This window comes from Polypterus senegalus, chromosome 12 (genome assembly GCF_016835505.1).
Source record: "Polypterus senegalus isolate Bchr_013 chromosome 12, ASM1683550v1, whole genome shotgun sequence".
Classification (NCBI taxonomy): Eukaryota; Metazoa; Chordata; class Cladistia; order Polypteriformes; family Polypteridae; genus Polypterus; species Polypterus senegalus.
In genome coordinates, this window is record NC_053165.1 from 106,688,179 (window position 1) to 106,708,696 (window position 20,518).

The window sequence follows — 20,518 nt, forward strand, 5'->3', positions numbered from 1 at the left end:
AATTATAAGACCGACGGTAAGCAGCCCCACGCGTGACACAATCCATTTCACACAAATGTCAAGTTTTTTTTACTAACTAATTTATTGCCTGTGTAGCATACTGCACTGAATCTCTTGGAATTAAAAAACTCGATTTAAAAATAGAAGGGTCTCAGGATGTGAGAATAAAATTTGGCGAATGAGATGGCAGAAAGATGTAATACATGTTCATGGAGAAACAGTCTGGCAGCTGGAAACATGATAAAGAATATTGCAGGTTTAGATCTTCAAGAATTCAACTCAAAAGTTAAGATTCTCTGTAGACTCTGCGTCTGGCCTCAGAGTGACAGGTCAACTGATGCAAGTGTCACTCTTACCTGCTCAGATCCAAATAAACTTCTCCATCACAAGGTCTGAGATCCTTCAAAAAGAAAAACAAAAAACATAAATGTGGGTGATAAAGGTGAACCTCGATGAAACGTCAAGCAAGAGGTACGTGTTACGCCTGATGGGATGAGCAATGAATTTTTATAAAGGGGCTAGGAGAATTTATGATGGTGTTATTCCAAGCTAACATCTAAACCCAATATACAGTGGTGTGAAAAACTATTTGCCCCCTTCCTGATTTCTTATTCTTTTGGCATGTTTGTCACACAAAATGTTTCTGATCATCAAACACATTTAACCATTAGTCAAATATAACACAAGTAAACACAAAATGCAGTTTTTAAATGATGGTTTTTATTATTTAGTGAGAAAAAAAATCCAAACCTACATTGCCCTGTGTGAAAAAGTAATTGCCCCCTTGTTAAAAATTAACCTAACTGTGGTGTATCACACCTGAGTTCAATTTCCGTAGCCACCCCCAGGCCTGATTACTGCCACACCTGTTTCAATCAAGAAATCACTTAAATAGGAGCTGCCTGACACAGAGAAGTAGACCAAAAGCACCTCAAAAGCTAGACATCATGCCAAGATCCAAAGAAATTCAGGAACAAATGAGAACAGAAGTAATTGAGATCTATCAGTCTGGTAAAGGTTATAAAGCCATTTCTAAAGCTTTGGGACTCCAGTGAACCACAGTGAGAGCCATTATCCACAAATGGCAAAAACATGGAACAGTGGTGAACCTTCCCAGGAGTGGCCGGCCGACCAAAATTACCCCAAGAGCGCAGAGGCGACTCATCCGAGAGGTCACAAAAGACCTCAGGACAACGTCTAAAGAACTGCAGGCCTCACTTGCCTCAATTAAGGTCAGTGTTCACGACTCCACCATAAGAAAGAGACTGGGAAAAAACGGCCTGCATGGCAGATTTCCAAGACGCAAACCACTGTTAAGCAAAAGAACATTAGGGCTCGTCTCAATTTTGCTAAGAAACATCTCAATGATTGCCAAGACTTTTGGGAAAATACCTTGTGGACTGATGAGACAAAAGTTGAACTTTTGGAAGGCAAATGTCCTGTTACATCTGGCGTAAAAGGAACACAGCATTTCAGAAAAGAACATCATACCAACAGTAAAATATGGTGGTGGTAGTGTGATGGTCTGGGGTTGTTTTGCTGCTTCAGGACCTGGAAGACTTGCTGTGATAGATGGAACCATGAATTCTACTGTCTACCAAAAAATCCTGAAGGAGAATGTCCGGCCATCTGTTCGTCAACTCAAGCTGAAGCGATCTTGGGTGCTGCAACAGGACAATGACCCAAAACACACCAGCAAATCCACCTCTGAATGGCTGAAGAAAAACAAAATGAAGACTTTGGAGTGGCCTAGTCAAAGTCCTGACCTGAATCCAATTGAGATGCTATGGCATGACCTTAAAAAGGCGGTTCATGCTAGAAAACCCTCAAATAAAGCTGAATTACAACAATTCTGCAAAGATGAGTGGGCCAAAATTCCTCCAGAGCGCTGTAAAAGACTCATTGGAAGTTATCGTAAATACTTGATTGCAGTTATTGCTGCTAAGGGTGGCCTAACCAGTTATTAGGTTCAGGGGGCAATTACTTCTTCACACAGGGCCATGTAGGTTTGGATTTTTTTTCCTAAATAATAAAACCATCATTTAATAACTGCATTTTGTGTTTACTTGTGTTATATTTGACTAATGGTTAAATGTGTTTGATGATCAGAAACATTTTGTGTGACAATCATGCAAAAGAATAAGAAACCAGGAAGGGGGCAAATAGTTTTTCACACCACTGTAAGTTCAAGGGTTAATCCAAAATTATGCTCAGAAGAATAAAACTCAGAGGTCTGTTATTCAAAAATGTTAGTCAGAAATGAAGCCAAGCATAATGTGATAAGTCGTGTCAAGACATTTTAAATATGATTGATGGTTTAAAAAGTTTCCCATTGCCGTGTCCAAATGGCACATATGAGCGCATGCAATCGCCACTCGTGGTTAGTGAATTACAGGAGGAGCTGCATATAAAAAATGGGTGTCAGTTGGGGTTGCCACAGTTTAAAAGAGGGAGGGATATGTGCTAGAGGAGATTGATAAAGGAGAAAAACTGGGAATAAGAAAAGAATTAGAAAGAACAAGCGCTTGTTTGAAGATGTTTTGAGTGAGAGGTATTCATTGTTGGGGTTTGCATCACCGGCCCTTTTAAGCTACGAAGTGGGAGCAGGACTGATGGCTGGTGCAGATCGGGTCCTTAATGTGGTTATGTTTGAGTCTTATGTTTGAATCTTAGATGAGAGTGGACAGGAAGAGCAGGAACAATACATAGAAAGTTAGACCAAGACCATAGCCGGCTTCCATAGAGAGGGGAAAAAGCTGGGTGAGATGCACAGTGAGGGCACTGATTGAGGTGGCAGTTCAGGTCTGCAGGGCACAGGATGTGGTGGGTTATATAACAACATACAGTGCATCCGGAAAGTATTCACAGCACAACTCTTTTTCCACTTTTTGTTATGTTACAGCCGTATTCCAAAATGGATTAAATTCATTTTTTTCCTCAGAATTCTACACACAACACCCCATAATGACAACATGAAAAAAGTTTACTTGAGGTTTTTGCAAATTTATTAAAAATAAAAAAACTGAGAAATCACATGTAAATAAGTATTCACAGCCTTTGCTCAATATTTTGTCAATACACCTTTGGCAGCAATTACAGCCTCAAGTCTTTTTGAATATGATGCCACAAGCTTGGCACTCCTGTCCTTGGCCAGTTTCACCCATTCCTCTTTGCAGCACCTCTCAAGCTCCATCAGGTTGGATGGGAAGCGTCGGTGCACAGCCATTTTAAGATCTCTCCAGAGATGTTCAATCAGATTCAAGTCTGGGCTCTGGCTGGGCCACTCAAGGACATTCACAGAGTTGTCCTGAAGCCACTCCTTTGATATCTTGGCTGTGTGCTTAGGGTCGTTGTCTTGCTGAAAGATGAACCATCGCCTCAGTCTGAGGTCAAGAGCGCTCTGGAGCAGGTTTTCATCCAGGATGTCTCTGTACTTTGCTGCAGTCATCTTTCCCTTTATCCTGACTAGTCTCCCAGTTCCTGCCGCTAAAAAACATCCTCACAGCATGATGCTGCCACCACCATGCTTCAATGTAGGGATGGTATTGGCCTGGTGATGAGTGGTGCCTGGTTTCCTCCAAATGTGACGCCTGGCATTCACACCAAAGAGTTCAATCTTTGTCTCATCAGACCAGAGAATTTTGTTTCTCATGGTCTGAGAGTCCTTCAGGTGCCTTTTGGCAAACTCCAGGTGGGCTGCCATGTGCCTTTTATTAAGGAGTGGCTTCTGTCTGGCCACTCTACCAAACAGGCCTGATTGGTGGATTGCTGCAGAGATGGTTGTACTTCTGGAAGGTTCTCCTCTCTCCACAGAGGACCTCTGGAGCTCTGACAGAGTGACCATCGGGTTCTTGGTCACCTCCCTGACTAAGGCCCTTCTCCCCCGATCGCTCAGTTTAGATGGCTCTAGGAAGAGTTCTGGTGGTTTTGAACTTCTTCCACTTACGGATGATGGAGGCCACTGCGCTCATTGGGACCTTCAAAGCAGCAGAAATTTTTCTGTAACCTTCCCCAGATTTGTGCCTCGAGACAATCCTGTCTCAGAGGTCTACAGACAATTCCTTTGACTTCATGCTTGGTTTGTGCTCTGACATGAACTGTCAACTGTGGGACCTTCTATAGACAGGTGTGTGCCTTTTCAAATCATGTCCAATCAACTGAATTTACCACAGGTGGACTCCAAGTAAGCTGCAGAAACATCTCAAGGATGATCAGGGGAAACAGGAGGCACCTCCATTTGGAGCTTCATAGCAAAGGCTGTGAATACTTATGTACATGTGGTTTCTCAATTTTTTAATTTTTAATAAATTTGCAGAAATCTCAAGTAAACTTTTTTCACGTTGTCATTATGGAGTGTTGTGTGTAGAATTCTGAGGAAAAAAATGAATTTAATCCATTTTGGAATGAGGCTGTAACATAACAAAATGTGGAAAAAGTGATGCGCTGTGAATACTTTCCGGATGCACTGTATGTTATGATATCCTGACAAGAGTGAAATGAATACTTCAGAAAGTATTCTTTGGATTTTAAACATATTTATTAAGATATTTATTTATGGAGTACTCCCAAAGATGTAATTTTTATGGGGACAATTTTAGGAAGACTTCTTTATTGAAGCCCTGTTGCACTTTACCTCTTTAATTCTTCGTTCCTTAACAAACTTCTGCTAACACTTTTGAACTGAAAGTATTGTCTGCCTCCTCACTCACCTCAGTCCATCTTTTTCATCATTACTAGATGTCTCGACAGAAGGTGCTGCCCATAGCTGTGGGCACTGGGGTATCACGCACATGAACAACTTAAGTTTGTGTCCACAGTCTTGGATATCCAGGAAGTGAGTAGCATTGACTTTTATACTCTTCACCCAATGATGTCAGAGGTTGTGATCTCTGGTGAGCCAACGGTGGCATTCACCCTAGCAACATTATACAAGGGTCAGGCTGGGAAGCATGCACTGGTACAGCACATTGTTTCACCCACCACACAACGAAAACAGCTCAGGATCCTGGTTGGTAACCAGTGAAGCAAACATGCGGTCCAGTGACCCTGTATCTGCTGTAGCCAGGTGTTATGTGGGCATCCCCTTGGTCTGGTCCAGCTACTTGGGTCCTCAACAATGAGGATCCTGCAATTCAGATCACCCTTGGGGAATCGTGCCACATGGCCATAGTGGCATGACACTCACTCACAATGCAGGTAATGTGCCTCATTGGGGACTCCATGAGCAACAGCCCATTCATCACAAAGTCAAACCAACGGTTCCCAAGGATTCTCTGAAGAGAAACAGTACCAAAGGAGACCAATCTTCGTCTCAGGTCACTGGATAGCGTCCATGTCTCACAACCATATAACAAGACTGGAAGCACCAGGACTCTAAAGACTTGGACCTTCGTCATTTTGCAAATCAGAAGCGCCACACACCCCTTTCTAGTGACCTCATGACCCCCAATGCTCTCCCAATCCGTCTACTGACTTCATAGGAAGAGTCACCAGAGACATGAATGGCACTGCCAAGGTAAGTAAACCTCTCGATAAGCTCAACACTCTCTCCGCAGACAGACACACTACTGATGGCCATGCCTAAGAGGTCATTAAAGGCCTGGCTCTTGGTTTTCATCCAGGACACTTGCAAGCTCAGACACTCAGACTCCTCACTCAGTCTCTCGAGATCCCCGAACAGAGCCTCCATTGACCCCATGAAGATCACAGCATTGTCAGCAAAGTCAAGATCAGTGAATCTTTCTTCAACAACAGATGCCCCACAGCCGCTGGACCCCATGGCCTTGCCCAACACACAGTCAATGTAAGCGTTGAACAGAGTAGGAGCAAAAACACAACCATGAAATCAACCTGGAAAAACACAGAGGTTCTGCCTCCACTCTGCACAGGACTTACAGTACCAGAGTACAGGCTGGCCTTGATATCCAGCAACCTCGAGGGGATCCCGCGAACCCTCAGGGTGTCCCACAGGGCAGCTCGATCAACTGAGTCAAACGCTTTACGAAAAATCGACAAAGGCTGAAAAGAAACTCAAAGAACCCACAAAATTATAGCTTGCAAGAAAAACAATGTGGTGTTGAAAAACTCTTTCAAAATGTGCTCAAAACTGAAATAAATGTCAAAAATGGATTTCGCAAACTGAAAAACCTACGATTGAATGTAAAAAATCTTAAATAAAGGCTTGAAAAATGTAAAAATTAAAATCAAACCCATTTCATAAGAGCAGGGAGGGAGGAGCCCCCTCATTTCTAAGGCAGGTGGGTCGACATCTATGGCTTTACTTCAAGCTACCTCTAAGTGTTAATTTGGCTTGCAACAGGAATTGTTATTCAGGGGGCCTGGAGGTGAGGATAGTTGTGAAAGTTGTGATAAGCTTGTGTATGGTGAGGTGAAGAAACATTGGGAGATGGCTCAGCTATGAGTGATGAACAGGAGAGAGACACAATCAGAAAGGAGAAAGAAGTGGAGCTGCATCCTCAGTGAAGAGGCAGCCCAGGTGAAGACATTCCTGAACAAAAGTCAGAGGAAAAGCAGGAGGATACACTCACACTGAGGTGGGCAATCAGACCAGCAGAGACACGTGCAAGATAACTAGGCCAAGAGATGGAGAAGATGGGGTGGTGAGACATGTCAGAGTCTTGCCAGCGAACTAAATAGTTGAGCACATGGGGCCGAGGAATGAATTGTAGTCAGGGGGCAGGTAGTCATGTGGGGTCCAGATGTGATTCACAAATGAGAATACAAATTAAAAAGTTAGTAGTGAATAGCAGCAAAATCCATCATTGCAAAGGCTCCGCCCACAGGGCTTCTTCCTAAAATACCCGTCCCCATTCCTTCAGTCCGTGCACTTAAAACTGCTGGGGTTTCAGGGAGCGAGCAAAACAAACTGAACAGAAGACTTGATGCTGTGAGAAAATGAAAAGTTAAAATAAGCATTATCAATTCAGGAGCTCAGTAGCACAAGATATGTGAAGCTTAATGATTCATTTCTACATTGTAATGAGTGTGGATATATACACACACACACACTGCAGCTATTTGAGGGTACGCTTTTGAGAAGTGCTTCTTTCTGCTATAATGTCTTTCTGTTATTTTAACTATTGCATCGCTATATGGCATAACAATCCATCCATTTTCCAACCTGCTGAATCCGAACACAGGGGTCTGCTGGAGCCAATCCCAGCCAACACAAGGCACAAGGCAGGAATCAATCCCGGGCAGGGTGCCAACCCACCGCGCCAACCCACTGCAGGACACACACACCCACGGGCCAATTTAGAATCGCCAATCCACCTAACCTGCATGTCTTTGGACTGTGGGAGGAAACCCACGCAGACAAGGGGAGAACATGAAGACTCCACGCAGGGAGGACCCGGGAAGCGAACCCGGGTCTCCTAACTGCGAGGCAGCAGCGCTACCACTGCGCCACCGTGCCGCCCCCTGGCATAACAATCACAAACAGAATTTAGATAAGCATTGTGGTCTTTGGATACACTGTACTGTATATTCTGCCATGCCATGTTTGCATTTCTAATTAGATTGAAATTCTGACTTACTTGAGTTATTCATTTAGATATGCAGTCAGAAGATGGATGCTGTGCCACCTCATCTAGCTTCTACTGGCGTCATTAGACAGATTTGTAGATTTGGGTATGTGTTTTTGAATACTGAAGTCTACATCTCATCTGGCTCTTACTTATCAGCTCTCTTAATGGCAGTCCTTTTCTAACTAGGAAAAGAAAATCCATGCACATCTCTCCAGTTTTGATGTCACTACACTGGTAATGTGTGTCATTTAGAATTGACTTTAAAATATTGCTTATGGTTTACAAAGCCTTAAATAATCTCACTCCATCTTATATTTCAGAACGTCTTACACTTTACACTCCAAATCGTAACTTTAGATCTTCAAACGAGTGTCTGCTTAGAATTGCAAGAGCTAAACTTCAAAGAAGTGGTGAGGCTGCCTTCTGCTGTTATACACCTAAAATCTGGAATCGCCTGCCAATAGGAATTCGCCAGGCTAATAGAGTGGATCACTTTAAAAAACTGCTGAAAACACATGGCTTTTTCATAGCTTCATCTTAGTTTAAACACGATGTTCTGTATATTCAATTAATTATCATTGTTATTAATGGTATTCATATTCAAAATCCATACTAACCCCTACTTTCTCTGCTGTTCTTTTTCTGGTTGTCTGTGGTGTCGATCTGCGCCCCCGACCACCTGATGAAAGCACCGTGTAGTCCATACATTGATGGGATTGAAGGCCAGAGGTTCACATGACTGCGGTGGGCTGGCACCCTGCCCGGGGTTTGTTTCCTGCCTTGCACCCTGTATTGGCTGGGATTGACTCCAACAGACCCCCGTGACCCTGTAGTTAGGATATAGCGGGTTGGATAATGGATGGGTCCACATGATCATCATTGTCTAATTCTTTCACGTGAAGCCTGAAAACCATGAGGACTGATTGAGATCATTTATGTTAGGTAAAATGCCCAGTGGGGGCCCGGTGGTCTCGTGGCCTGGAACTCCTACAGATTTTGGTTTGTTTATTTCTCTCCTCCTGGCCATCAGACCGTACTTTATTCTTTGTTACTTAGTATTGCCTTTTCTTTTTTCTTTCTTCATCTTGTAAAGCTACATCATTTATATGAAAATGTGCTATATAAATAAATGTTGCTGTTGTTGTTTTCACCTCCTTTTGATGGGATGTGACACATGTGGTCCCCGGCCGGGACACCCAGGAGGACCAGAGGAGGGCTTGTGCCTCCTCCAGACCATGAGGGGGCGTCCGTCCTGGTTATGTTGGGGGCCTCGGGTACAGGGCTTGGAAGCCCAGCCCTGTAGGGACCCGTGGCCACCACCAGGCGGCACCCCGATGCCGGAATATCCCGTGTGGTCCCTGGCTGGGGCTGGAGCCCGGCCAGGACGCCCAGGAGGACAAAAGGAGGACTTGTGTTTCCTCCAGACCGCGAGGGGGCGATCGCCCTGGTTGTATTGGGGGCCACGGGTAGAGGGCTTGGAAGCCCAACCCTGTAGGGGCCCGTGGCCACCGCCAGGCGGCACCCAGGTGCCTGAGGAACCCTGGAGCCCAGCACTTCCGCCACACCAGGACTGATTGCCGGGAAGCAGCTGGAGCCCATCCGGGTTCCCATTTAAGGGGCCTCCCTCCAGTCAGCAGTGGATGTCGGGTGGAAGAGGACAGAGCTGGAGAGAGAGGACGGGAGGCGGCCAGGAGAAAGACAGTGGAACTGTGAGGACTGTGCTTTGGGAAATCGGTGCTGGAGGCACTGGGGTTGAAAGTGCACGTAATTATTGTAAATATCAGTGAAAATAAACAGTGTGTGGTGTAACTTATGATGTCCGTCTGTCTGTGTCCGGGCCAGAGTCCACACACATTATTTACTTTGAATGCAAAGTTTGTAATTCATATTTTTACAAACAGCTGCTAGTTCCTTCAACCTTACATTTACTCTGACAGTGTTGTAATTGAACAACAGAGAGCACACACAGCACCTGCACGTTTTCCACTAGTCCATTGATGTCTTTGAAGGCCAATGTGTAGTTTTTTTGCTTGAAACAGGTTCTGTTTATCTGCAGTTTCTTTAGGAGACTTTTCAGCTATAGACAGTTAACCATCATCCAAAGCTTGCTGTCTGTTAGATCTGGTTAATAAGAGCACATTTGCTCATTGCAGTTCAAAATCGCCACCTCTACTTTGAGTGCCACCTCCTAATGCATTGGTTCAGTTCAGAAACGAGACACCCAGTGAACTCTATTTGTTTCCACCCAGTTCTAAAGAAAATTCACTCATAGTTGTCTCCAGGAATATGCAGTATACATCTGGCTTAAGAAGACTAGGGGACCGTGCACAGAGAGTCGGAAGTGCCAAAACCACAATGTAAACCAAAGATTATTGTTGAGGGGAAAAGCAAAGATCTGAGACCACGAAATACTAGAAAAACAAGCACAAAAGAGAGTTTCTAGTATCAAAATCATGGGTAAATAGTGAAGTATTCTGACATTATTTAAACCATCACAGTAGTGACTTCAGTTGATGCAACATACATGACCATGCCCTCTGGTAACTCAAAATGGCTATGGAGTCCACTAAATGACGGTACCCATGAAACAAAAAGAATGACACCATGAAAATGTAACAAAAATAAAAATCAAAAATTAAATTATCTCTCCAAAAATAGGAACCTTGTCTAGAATTGTTCTAGCAGCTACCAAACCAATGTTTCCATATCAGAACAATTAAACAGGACTAGGATAATTAAATTATAAAGTTGATAAATCCATTCTAAAGGTAGAAATTCATAACAGATAGCAGTTAGACAAAGCAGCTGATAGACACCTACAGTTAAGAGACAATCAGACGAGTGCCTGGAGAATGAGAGAATTGCTGGGCCGCATGACACTGCTGGTTCAGCGTGACTTAAATGGCCTTAGTATGGTATGTCTGTATGTTACATATTAAATGTCAGGGGTTGTGTAAGTCTGTCACACGGTTACTTGTGAACCACTGGGGTTAGAAGCTCGATCTTGGTCTTAGTTACAAGCTAAGGTGTGATAGGTGCTGACAAAAGTAAAAAAAATGTGGGTAGTGCTAACCTCTGCAAAGTTATTGGGGTTTACAGTAATCCCTCGCTATATCGCGCTTCGACTTTCGCAGCTTCACTCTATTGCGGATTTTATATGTAAGCATAACTAAATATATAACGCGGATGTTTCACTGCTTCGCGGGTTCTGCGGACAATGTGTCTTTTTAATTCCTGTACATGCTTCCTCAGTTGGTTTGCCCAGTTGATTTCATACAAGGGACTCTATTGGCGGATGACTGAGAAGCTAACCAATCAGAGCACGCAGTTTAGTTCCTGCGTGCTGAATGCGATGTTAACCAGGAAGTCTTGTCTTGCTCATTCAGTATCAACATGTTTCGCTGTGTAAAAAGTTAACTTTTGTGCTCTTTTGTGTTTATCTTTGTGCGTAGTCAAGCCCTTCATTATGGCTCCAAAACGATCTGCTCCTGCTACTGCTTCAGGGCCGTGCCCAGCGCCAACGGAAGATGTTAACGATTGCCGAAAAGGTAAACGTTTTGGATTTGTTGAAGGAAGGGAAAAGTTACACCGCTGTAGGATGCCATTACAGCATCAATAAGGCTACGATTCTTTTTATTTAAAAATTAGGAAAGGAATATAAGATCTACGGCCGCAGTGTCCTTTTAACCAGGGTGCCAAACGAGTTGTAAGTGGACGTAATAAGGCAGTAGTCTGGATGGAATCTACTTTAGGGATTTGGATTGAAGACTGCCAGAAGAAGAACAATGGCAGTGCTACACAATCGCCTGAAGTGGCTCCTTTAGAAGGGCTGTAACGCTCTCCTTTGTTGTGCAGTAAAATTAAACTCATTGTTATCGGACAAGTCATCGTGTCATTGTTGGTGAGTAACCATAATTAGTTTTCTACTTACAGTACATTTAGTGTCACTGTACACACATTTACTGTATACAATTTTTCTTTCATTTTACGTATTTATTGCTGGTGGCCTGTCTATCATAATGGCTGTATGGCTGTAACATATGTGATATCGGAGACACTCAATATCTTTAAAATAATATTTAGGTTTTACTGTATATAAACAGTGTGTTTATATACATAATTTCAATGAATCTTACCTAATATCTAAGAGAATACAAAGAGATTATGCTGTACAACTGTGCAGGGAATATTTATAAACAGTGTGGGAGAGTTTCTAAGGGCTTAAAATATATAAAAATAACCATACAAACATATAGTTTCTACTTCGCGGATTTTCACCTATCGCGGGGGGATTACTGTATATCTTAAGGCAAACTGCTAAAAAGGGTGACAGGCCTGAAAGGTGTCATAATCTTGTTTATGCATTTTCCCCCAATGTTTCCTTAGAAAAATAAATCTAGTGGTTGTATTCATCTTTTCCTTTAGTGTGTTTTGAATGTTGTTAAAAACTTTCTTCTGCAGTGTTGTCTTGTTTTCCCTATTGATGCCGTCATGATAGAGATTGGTGGGTAGGACACGAGGCTGCTGTGCTGAGAGATGGTTATTAAAACTCACACAGCCGTGACGTCACTAGCACGAATTTTAAAAAGCCGGTGCTACATGTACCTATTCATCCAAGGTTGGATTCCTGAAAGAAAAAGCTTTGCGCCATTTTGAATTGTTAGTCTTTGATTTTACTGGTTACGACATTCTTTTCTGCCCTTTGATTATGGCTTACATCTCATGTTTCTTGCCTCTGGTTACTCATACCCTTTTTGGCATACTGTATAATTTACTACACTGTTTTTTGACTATGGCTCTGATTACACATACTAAGCTTTGTTTTTTAATTGTAGTCTTCCTGGTTACAACTCCTGTGCTCATTCTACCTTTTTCATGCTATCTCCCAATTCCTCTTTCTTATTAAAAAGGAAAAGAATAGCAGCACCATCTTCTGAGTGTCAAACAATAACACAAAAGATACTGACACACATAGCAAAGCAAGAGGTAAGCCTGAATACAGTATAGAGCCATTAAGCAGTTGGCAGACATACCCCAGACATACCCCACACTATAGAATGCAAGAATAATGACAGACAAATGTATGCTGTGTGATGGATGGCTGGGGATTGTGCCCTACCGGGTGACCTGGAGGAGCAAAGAACCAGGAGGAGGGCAACTTATACCCCGGGACATGAGAGAGTAGCTCCCCTGGGTTGCATCAGGGCCACAGGCTTGGGGCTCTGAAGCTCAAACCTGTTGGGGTCTGTTGCCACCACCAGGGGCCGCCTGGACAGCTTCGGAAGCAAGATCTGCAGCACTTCCGGGTGCACTATAAAAAAGGCCGCCTCACTTCATTAGTCGAGCCGCATGTCGAGAAGACAGAGCTTGTGAGAGGGGGAGTGAGGGCGACAGAAGAGTAGAAGAAGAGAGAAAGAAGGATCTGAGAGTTTGTCTACTTCGGACATTGTGAGGTGCTGTATAAGGCAAAAGAAATATTAAACGTGTGTTCTTTGGACATCGGGTGTCTGTCTGTCTGTGTAAAGGGGCTGGAATCTCCATAGCTGACAAATAATATTAAATACACACCGCTTCTGCTCATATGCAAACATCTACAAAGAGAACTGGCGCCAATCAATAAGTGTCTTAATGGTGCACAGAAAAATTTACTGCAATTAAAGCACGATTCCTGTAGATAATCCCTCAGGACACTCATACATCTTCCAAATTCATAATCAGGTGTAAGCACTGCGTTAATTGATCTTCAACCGTGACAAAGAACTCCATAATTAGAAAAAGAAAAAAGTGTCTGGCGCATCACGGAATGCACTTATAATGCAGGATACAGAAATCACAAATGAGAACAAGAAAGAAATATGTGCCAAAAAATGAGCACTACTTTAGAAGGATACATGAAGAATCTCATCACTGGGAAACTCTGCATGCTGAAAATAAAACACTGTCTTGCCAAAATGTCAAAGTTCAGATTGTTCTGTATGAGCCACTTTTATGTGAGGACCAAAAGTCTGAGTGTTTCCTAGTCTTAAGCTAAACGGCCTTAGCATAGTGTAGTGAAGCCTCAGATTGACAGAAAACACCCAGATAGCCTAGTGTTTGGACTGCTTTGAACGGTCCACCCCAACCGGAATGGTAGTAATGTCCCAGTTTAAGAGCAAAGAGAGAGTTATAACCCATAACTAGTTAGAACAATGAGTATAAAGCCAATTGGATGAGATTTAAAGCAATTTGGAACCAATCATTTTCTTGGTACAACTTTCATCCTCCTTCATGGATGGAGCTGTTAGTCAAGCTCTAGGTTGCTCATACTAGCATACTGAAACTCAACCAGGACAGTTTGAAGATCATGAGCACACAGTTACATCATGTCTGACACAAGATCATTTCCTTCCGCTGAGCTGGCACAATATTATGCTAGAAGTCTTAGCAAGAATATTTTTAAAAGCAACCGAGAGAAAAGGCACGGTCATAAATAAAAAAAGAGTCTAAAGCTGGCAGATCTACTGCAATGTTACCAAAGCCAAATTAAAAATCAAGATCAAAATGTCAAGCACGTGTTGAAACCAGGAAAAGGCCATTAGAAAAAAAAACATTTTAGAAGCAGAGAAATGATCGACAAAAGTTGTGTTTTGAAGAACCAAAATCAGATGAAGAAATTGCTGAAACGGCAACATTCTAACCCATCGCGTCGTTACCAGCGGCTCATGACTTCTGAGGACACCTGACAACGTGGAGTCGTCCTAATGAGGAGATGGCAACACTGACCTCAATGTTAAAATGGCTCAGTTAATTAACAACACCAAAAATCATCCTCTGGTTTAAAAACTGATGTCAGATTCAGAATCAGGCACTAGAGAAAATGAGTGCTAAGAATCATGAAAAGATGAACAGAAACACAGCAAAAAATTAAACGAATACCCTTTTCATAACACACAGGATGACTTTGGATTGCTAGGATCATTGCTGCATTGTCGTGAGCTTCCTTCAGTTGCTGATAGTTGGAAGTGAAAACCTTTCTCAGGAAAGTAACCTGCTCAGTATCCCTATTTGTCATAACTGTTCTTAATTTCTATTGGTGTTGGGTACTGATTGCTCATTAAAAATGGTAATTCCTCTATAAAATAGCGAGAAACACCTCAGAATAAGAGACAGGAAGGACATTCTTGAATAAGGGAGAGATGGAGAACATGCAACTAAAACAAGAGACATTCTTCATCAAGAGACTGCAGTTTAAGCTGATAGGAAGGCAGACATACATTTTTAGGCTGGAAGTAATTCTGAAAGTTGAGTGACAACAAGAAAGAAAGATGATACAATTTCAAAACATACTGTAGACCAGGGGTGCCCACACTTTTTTGACTTGCGAGCTACTTTTAAAATGACCAGGTCGACATGATCTACCTACAATAAAAATACTATATGCAGTATATACTGTATATATCGTGACGTGTCTTGCCATTGCATGGGCTATAGGGAAGGGAAGCAGTGTTGGGGTGGAGTCTTTGGGGAACCCTGTTTGTAAGGGCATGGGGCTCCTCCCTAGAGAATGATGAGTGACAGGTATCCGGGTTAATTAATGGGGCGTGATAAAAAGGGGTGGTGTGGCCAGAAGTGTGAGTTGGAGGAGCTGGAGAAAGTGAGGAGAACAGCATCAGGTGTAAAGAAGGAAAGTAACTGTTTTTAAGAGAGGTAGATAGGACGAAGGTGATTAGTCTTTGTTATTTTGGAGGTGTCCCCGTGACCCAGACAACGGGCGGCTGTAGGGCACCGTTTATATCGCGGCATATTGAATAAAAAGCCAGTCGGCATTTGGAAGACTTCCCCGGACAAGCGGCTCCTGAGTGTGTTTATTCGATGGGACGTCACAATATATATATATATACATATATATGCTGAGTATACTTTATACATAAAATATATATTGTCTTACCTTGCATAACTGAATAACTTTTATGGCACAATAACAATTCAATACATTTATGGACACTACAGTATTTGAATTTAATAATCTTCATGTGGGAAAAGGCTGACTTGCATAAATAAGTAGAGCCGAATAATGCAGTCAAGGAGTTTTTGAATTCAGCCGAGTGAAAAATGACGGCTATCCGATTAACTGCGATTTTAGTTCCCTCTCCTTTGTCTTTCTCAGATCGCTTTTCGTAAGGAACTCAGTTTCGTAGTTTTTATGAACTGTTCCAAAGTGTCTTTCCACATTTTCCTTCTTTGGAATAGCAATGATAGATTGACAGATCAGACAAACGCACTTCGATTGTGACATTGTGAGAAAAAAAATCCTATTCTGATTCCACATCTAGCCCATACCCTCCCTAAATATTTTTTTAAAATCCCTTCTTTAGTCGATATAAATTGGAAGGCTAACTAGATCACAGCAGGAGTTTTCAGTAGCTTGTGCGTTTAATCGTGCGTGCGGGATGACCAGTGTGTTAGAAGAGAAGAGATCTCAGACTGGCCGCCCTGTATGTCAATCAAGTGGCAAATGCCATACGGAGGATATATGATAGACTAACGTTTAAAAAAAAATTTTTTTTGAATGCAACGTGATCTACCTGCACTACCTTTGCGATCTACCGATTGATCGTGATTGACGTATTGGGCACCCCTGCTGTAGACAGTAAGATATAACTATTCACAGACGAGAAAATGGGCAAAACAAGAAAAATGCAAACATTTAGATGGAAAGATGGCCTTACCATATAGACAGAGCTGGATGCCTCTTCTTTTGCTGTCATTTTCTAAAGAGACAATTTCAAATTATTGCAAGTTGTTTTTAAATTGTTCAGTTAACACACTCTGGATAGCAATTAAATGCCACAAGTTGGTGAGTGCCAAACTAAATTTTAACTTCAAATGATTTGCAATTTTGTGTTTTACACACCAGTAGTCATGTCATAAATATTGAATCAGTGTGGGAGACTCAGTTACTACAGTTTAAACACCAAACCCATTTTTTGAAAGTGCTTTGTGTGATATCAAAGTCATGGTTGTCGTGAGCTTGGGGTTCCTCAGCACAATAAGTCCCAAAATGCCCCTTGGGGGGTTTGGGTGGAAGGACCATCGAACCCTGGCTTGTCACAAAAAAGGGCAATAAAAAGGTTTATTATTAGGAAAATGATCTGTGGCACAAAATAACATCTGAGGACAACAAAGGCACATAAGTCAATTCCTGCAAAATAGGCAATTGCAGAAGCAAACTCAGTGTCAATATAAAATTCCAAGAATGGTCAGAAGACAAGGCACAGAGGTAAAAAAATTCTAGTAAATCAGAAGTTACTGAAACTCAGCATATTCAATGAACCGCAAGGGACTGAGGGCAGCTCCTTGTCAACAATAGACAAGTGGCCACGCCTCTTAGAGAACCACCCACAACACACATGGAACATGGCAGAAAGTACATAGATACATAGAAAGTAAATGATCAGCAACATTAACATAAACAAAAGAATCAAAAAATGAACAAAAAGACACAAAAGAGACCCCAGCCAAATGCCATGAAAGTGCATGAATTCCAAAAACACAGCTGCCAAGGTTGCTCACTGGGTTAGGGACACCATCAAAATACCCCGACTAGAACCAAAAAGGCTTGAGATGAATCTTGATAAAATAATAAAGTTTTGTTTTCACAAAGGCTGTGCAAACACCAAAGCTCCGAAGAGTGCAAGGAAAAGCTTGAAATGGCAAGGCGTAACACAGTAACCAAAGACCCAATACAGAATACAAAATTCAAGGTCAAAAGCAGAGTAGAGGTTTAAAAAATATCAATCCACACAGTCAAAATATGAAATCCAAAAAACGAAGTAAAAACAGAGCAGGGGTTCAACATACCAGAAAACTGAAAAGCAATAATAAAGCTCAGCAAAATGACAGTAACGCTTCACTCCCAGCGCATTCAATGAACTGCAGAGATTCATGGGGAGGTCCTCCCTTAAATAGGGTGGAGGGCCGTTCCTGGCGGTGAAGGGCAGATGACCACCCACAAAGCACATGGGACATAACTAAAGCCCTTCCCCTTTTCCAACATATAATTAGAAAGATGTGCATAATAAATTAAATAAACATTAACACAAATACATTGCATAAAATAACGAAAAACCAACAAGAAATGACACTTTGAACCCCAGCCAGGGGAGACATTCGAGCTGAAACATGACACCAGAGGGGGAACCCAGGCTCAAACAAAAGGCATCCCTGGATTGGATAGCAGTCTACTGCAGGCCAGCATCCTCATGAGTCAATTTAAAAAGGACATTCAGCAACACCATTAACATCTCTGTGAAAGAGCAAAAAAACCCACAGAGACATTGGGAGAACGTGCAACTCTAATAGTCCACTGAAGCACTGTTGAGTCAAGGGAGTCAATTTGCTTACTGTATTATCATTGAATAGGTGGAACTCACCAGGCTTATTATTGCGTTGGTCTACTCTTACACCCTAAAGTATACATGCTGACCCTCTCCACACAGGTTCTGATTATGAGTGATTCTTGCATATGACCTCATGTTAGACTCAAAGCATCTCACAAACTATCAAAAAAATTGACACATCCAAGAACATTTGGTGGCAATGAATAAAAATAAACATCAAATCCATCAAAGTCCCAGTCAAGTCCAGCAGACCTCAGCTGAAAGATCACCCAGCCACATGGTGAGCAGCTCAAATTATCGGCACCCCTGAAATTTTCCCAGAAAATGCACCATTTCTCCCAGAAAATTGTTGCAATTACAAATGTTTTGGTATACACATGTTTATTTCCTTTATGTGCATTGGAACAACACAAAAAACAGAGAAAAAAGCCAAATCTGACATCATTTCACACAAAACTCAAAAACCGGGCTGGACAAAATTATTGGTACCCTCAACTTAATATTTGGTTGCACGCCCTTTGGAAAAATAACTGAAATCAAGCGCTTCCTATAACCATCAACAAGCTTGTTACACCTCTCAACTGGAATTTCCGACCACTCTTCTTTTGCAAACTGCTCAAGGTCTCTCAGATTTGAAGGGTGCCTTCTCCCAACAGCAATTTTGAGATCTCTCCATAAGTGTTCAATCGGATTTAGATCCGGACTCATTGCTGGCCACTTCAGAACTCTCCAGCGCTTTGTCTTCAACCATTTCTGGGTGCTTTTAGAGGTATGTTTGGGGTCATTGTCCTGCTGGAACACCCATGACCTCTGACACAGACCCAGCTTTCTGACACTGGGCCCTACATTGCGCCCCAATATCTTTTGGTAGTCTTCAGATTTCATGATGCCTTGCACACAGTCAAGGCATCCAGTGCCAGAGGCAGCAAAACATCCCCAAAACATCTTAGAACCTCCACCATGTTTGACTGTAGGTACTGTGTTCTTTTCTTCGTAGCCTCATTCAGTTTTCTGTAAACAGTAGAATGATGAGTTTTACCAAAAAGCTGTACCTTGGTCTCATGTCTACACAATACGTTACCCAGAAGGATTTTGGCTTCCTCAAGTACATTTTGGCAAACTCCAGTCTGGCTTTTTTATGTTTCTGTGTCAGCAGTGGGGTCCTCCTGGCTCTCCTGCCATAGCGTTTCATTTCATTCAGAATTCGACGGATAGTTCAAGCTGACACTGTTGCACCCTGAGCCTGCAGAACAGTTTGAATATGTTTTGAAGTTGATTGTGGCTGTTTATCCACCATTCAGACTATCCTGCGTTGCAGTCTTTTATAAATTTTTCTCTTCTGCTCACGTCCAGGGAGATTAGCTACAGTGCCAAGTTGTGAACTTCTTGATTATGTTGCGCACAGTGGACAAAGGAACATGAAGATCTCTGGAGATGGACTTGTAGCCTTGAGATTGTTGATATTTTTCCACAATTTTTGTTCTCAAGTCCTTAGACAATTCTCTGCTCTTCTTTCTGTTCTCCATGCTTAGTGTGGCACACTCAGACACACAACAGAAAGGTTGAGTCAACTTTTCTCCATTTTAACTGGCTTCAGGTGTGATTGCTATATTGCCAGCACCTGTTTCTTGCCACAGGTGAGTTCAAACGAGCATCATATGCTTGAAATAAAACGATTTACCCACAATTTGGAAAAGGTGCCAATAATTTTGTCCGCCCATTTTGGAGTTCTGTGTGACATGATGTCAGATTTGGCTTTTTCTCTCTGTTTTTTTGTTTTGTTCCAATGCACATAAAGGAAATAAACATGCGTATACCAAAACATTTGTAGTTGAAACAATTTTCTGGGAGAAATGGTGCATTTTCAGGAAAAATTCCAGGGGTGCTGATAATGTTGGCCATTACTGTAGGACTAGGCAGCTACACAGTTTGAAGTAGTAGCGAATGCACTGGACTTTATATTTCAAGGCCTCCACTTCAAGTCCTGTCTGCGACTCTGTGAGGGTCACTTAACCTGCCTGTATTCCTAAAGCTGTAATGTATCATGATCTTGTAAATCACCTTGGATAACAGTGTCAGCCAAATATATAATAATATGTAACTAAACTGTTCAGGCAAGTAACACAAATTAGCGCCCTCAAAGCACTTTGGTTAATGAGAAGAATTTACCTGCATTGCATCCTCTATGGTTTCATAAACGTTGTCATCATTAACATTTCTAGTTACAGATCTACCATGTCTGAATCCTGTAAGATGGAAAAGAGAGATCAGTAATGCGACCCCAAAGAAAGACCCAGCACATGAAACTGCAACTTACTCTGAGATGAAAAGCAAATTCCATATCTCCAGGTGATCCACATAGCCACACATCCCAGGAGTAGCAGGCCTCCCAGGGCTCCCAGGGAGATGGGAACAGTGCTGAGCATTTCTGGAAATTAATTTGTTTTTTATTAATTACATAATAGTTGGCTGTAATAGGAACTCAAACAACACTACAAGAGAGATATTGCAGCACTTGAAGCAACTGTTGTGAAACTCAGGAGTGTCAAAAGCACAAGTCCCAAAACACTTTCAAAAATTGCCCACTAGAGG

General features: G+C 42.2%; 1 protein-coding gene across 3 annotated transcripts in view; it reads right to left on the minus strand.

Annotated features, from left to right (window-relative positions):
- Positions 1-63: 63 nt before the first annotated feature.
- g6fl (g6f-like) overlaps positions 64-20,518 on the minus strand; it is a 66,358-nt gene continuing 45,903 nt past the window's right edge. For 2 of the 3 annotated variants that reach the window (XM_039773160.1, XM_039773163.1), the window contains 4 exons: positions 20,244-20,354; positions 20,096-20,172; positions 16,256-16,297; positions 64-400 (listed from right to left, as the gene is read on the minus strand). In XM_039773160.1, the coding sequence (XP_039629094.1) occupies positions 353-400; positions 16,256-16,297; positions 20,096-20,172; positions 20,244-20,354 (278 nt within the window). In that variant the 3' untranslated portion in view covers positions 64-352. The remainder of the gene's footprint in view (positions 401-16,255; positions 16,298-20,095; positions 20,173-20,243; positions 20,355-20,518) is intronic. The other variant, XM_039773161.1, reaches the window with a different exon arrangement.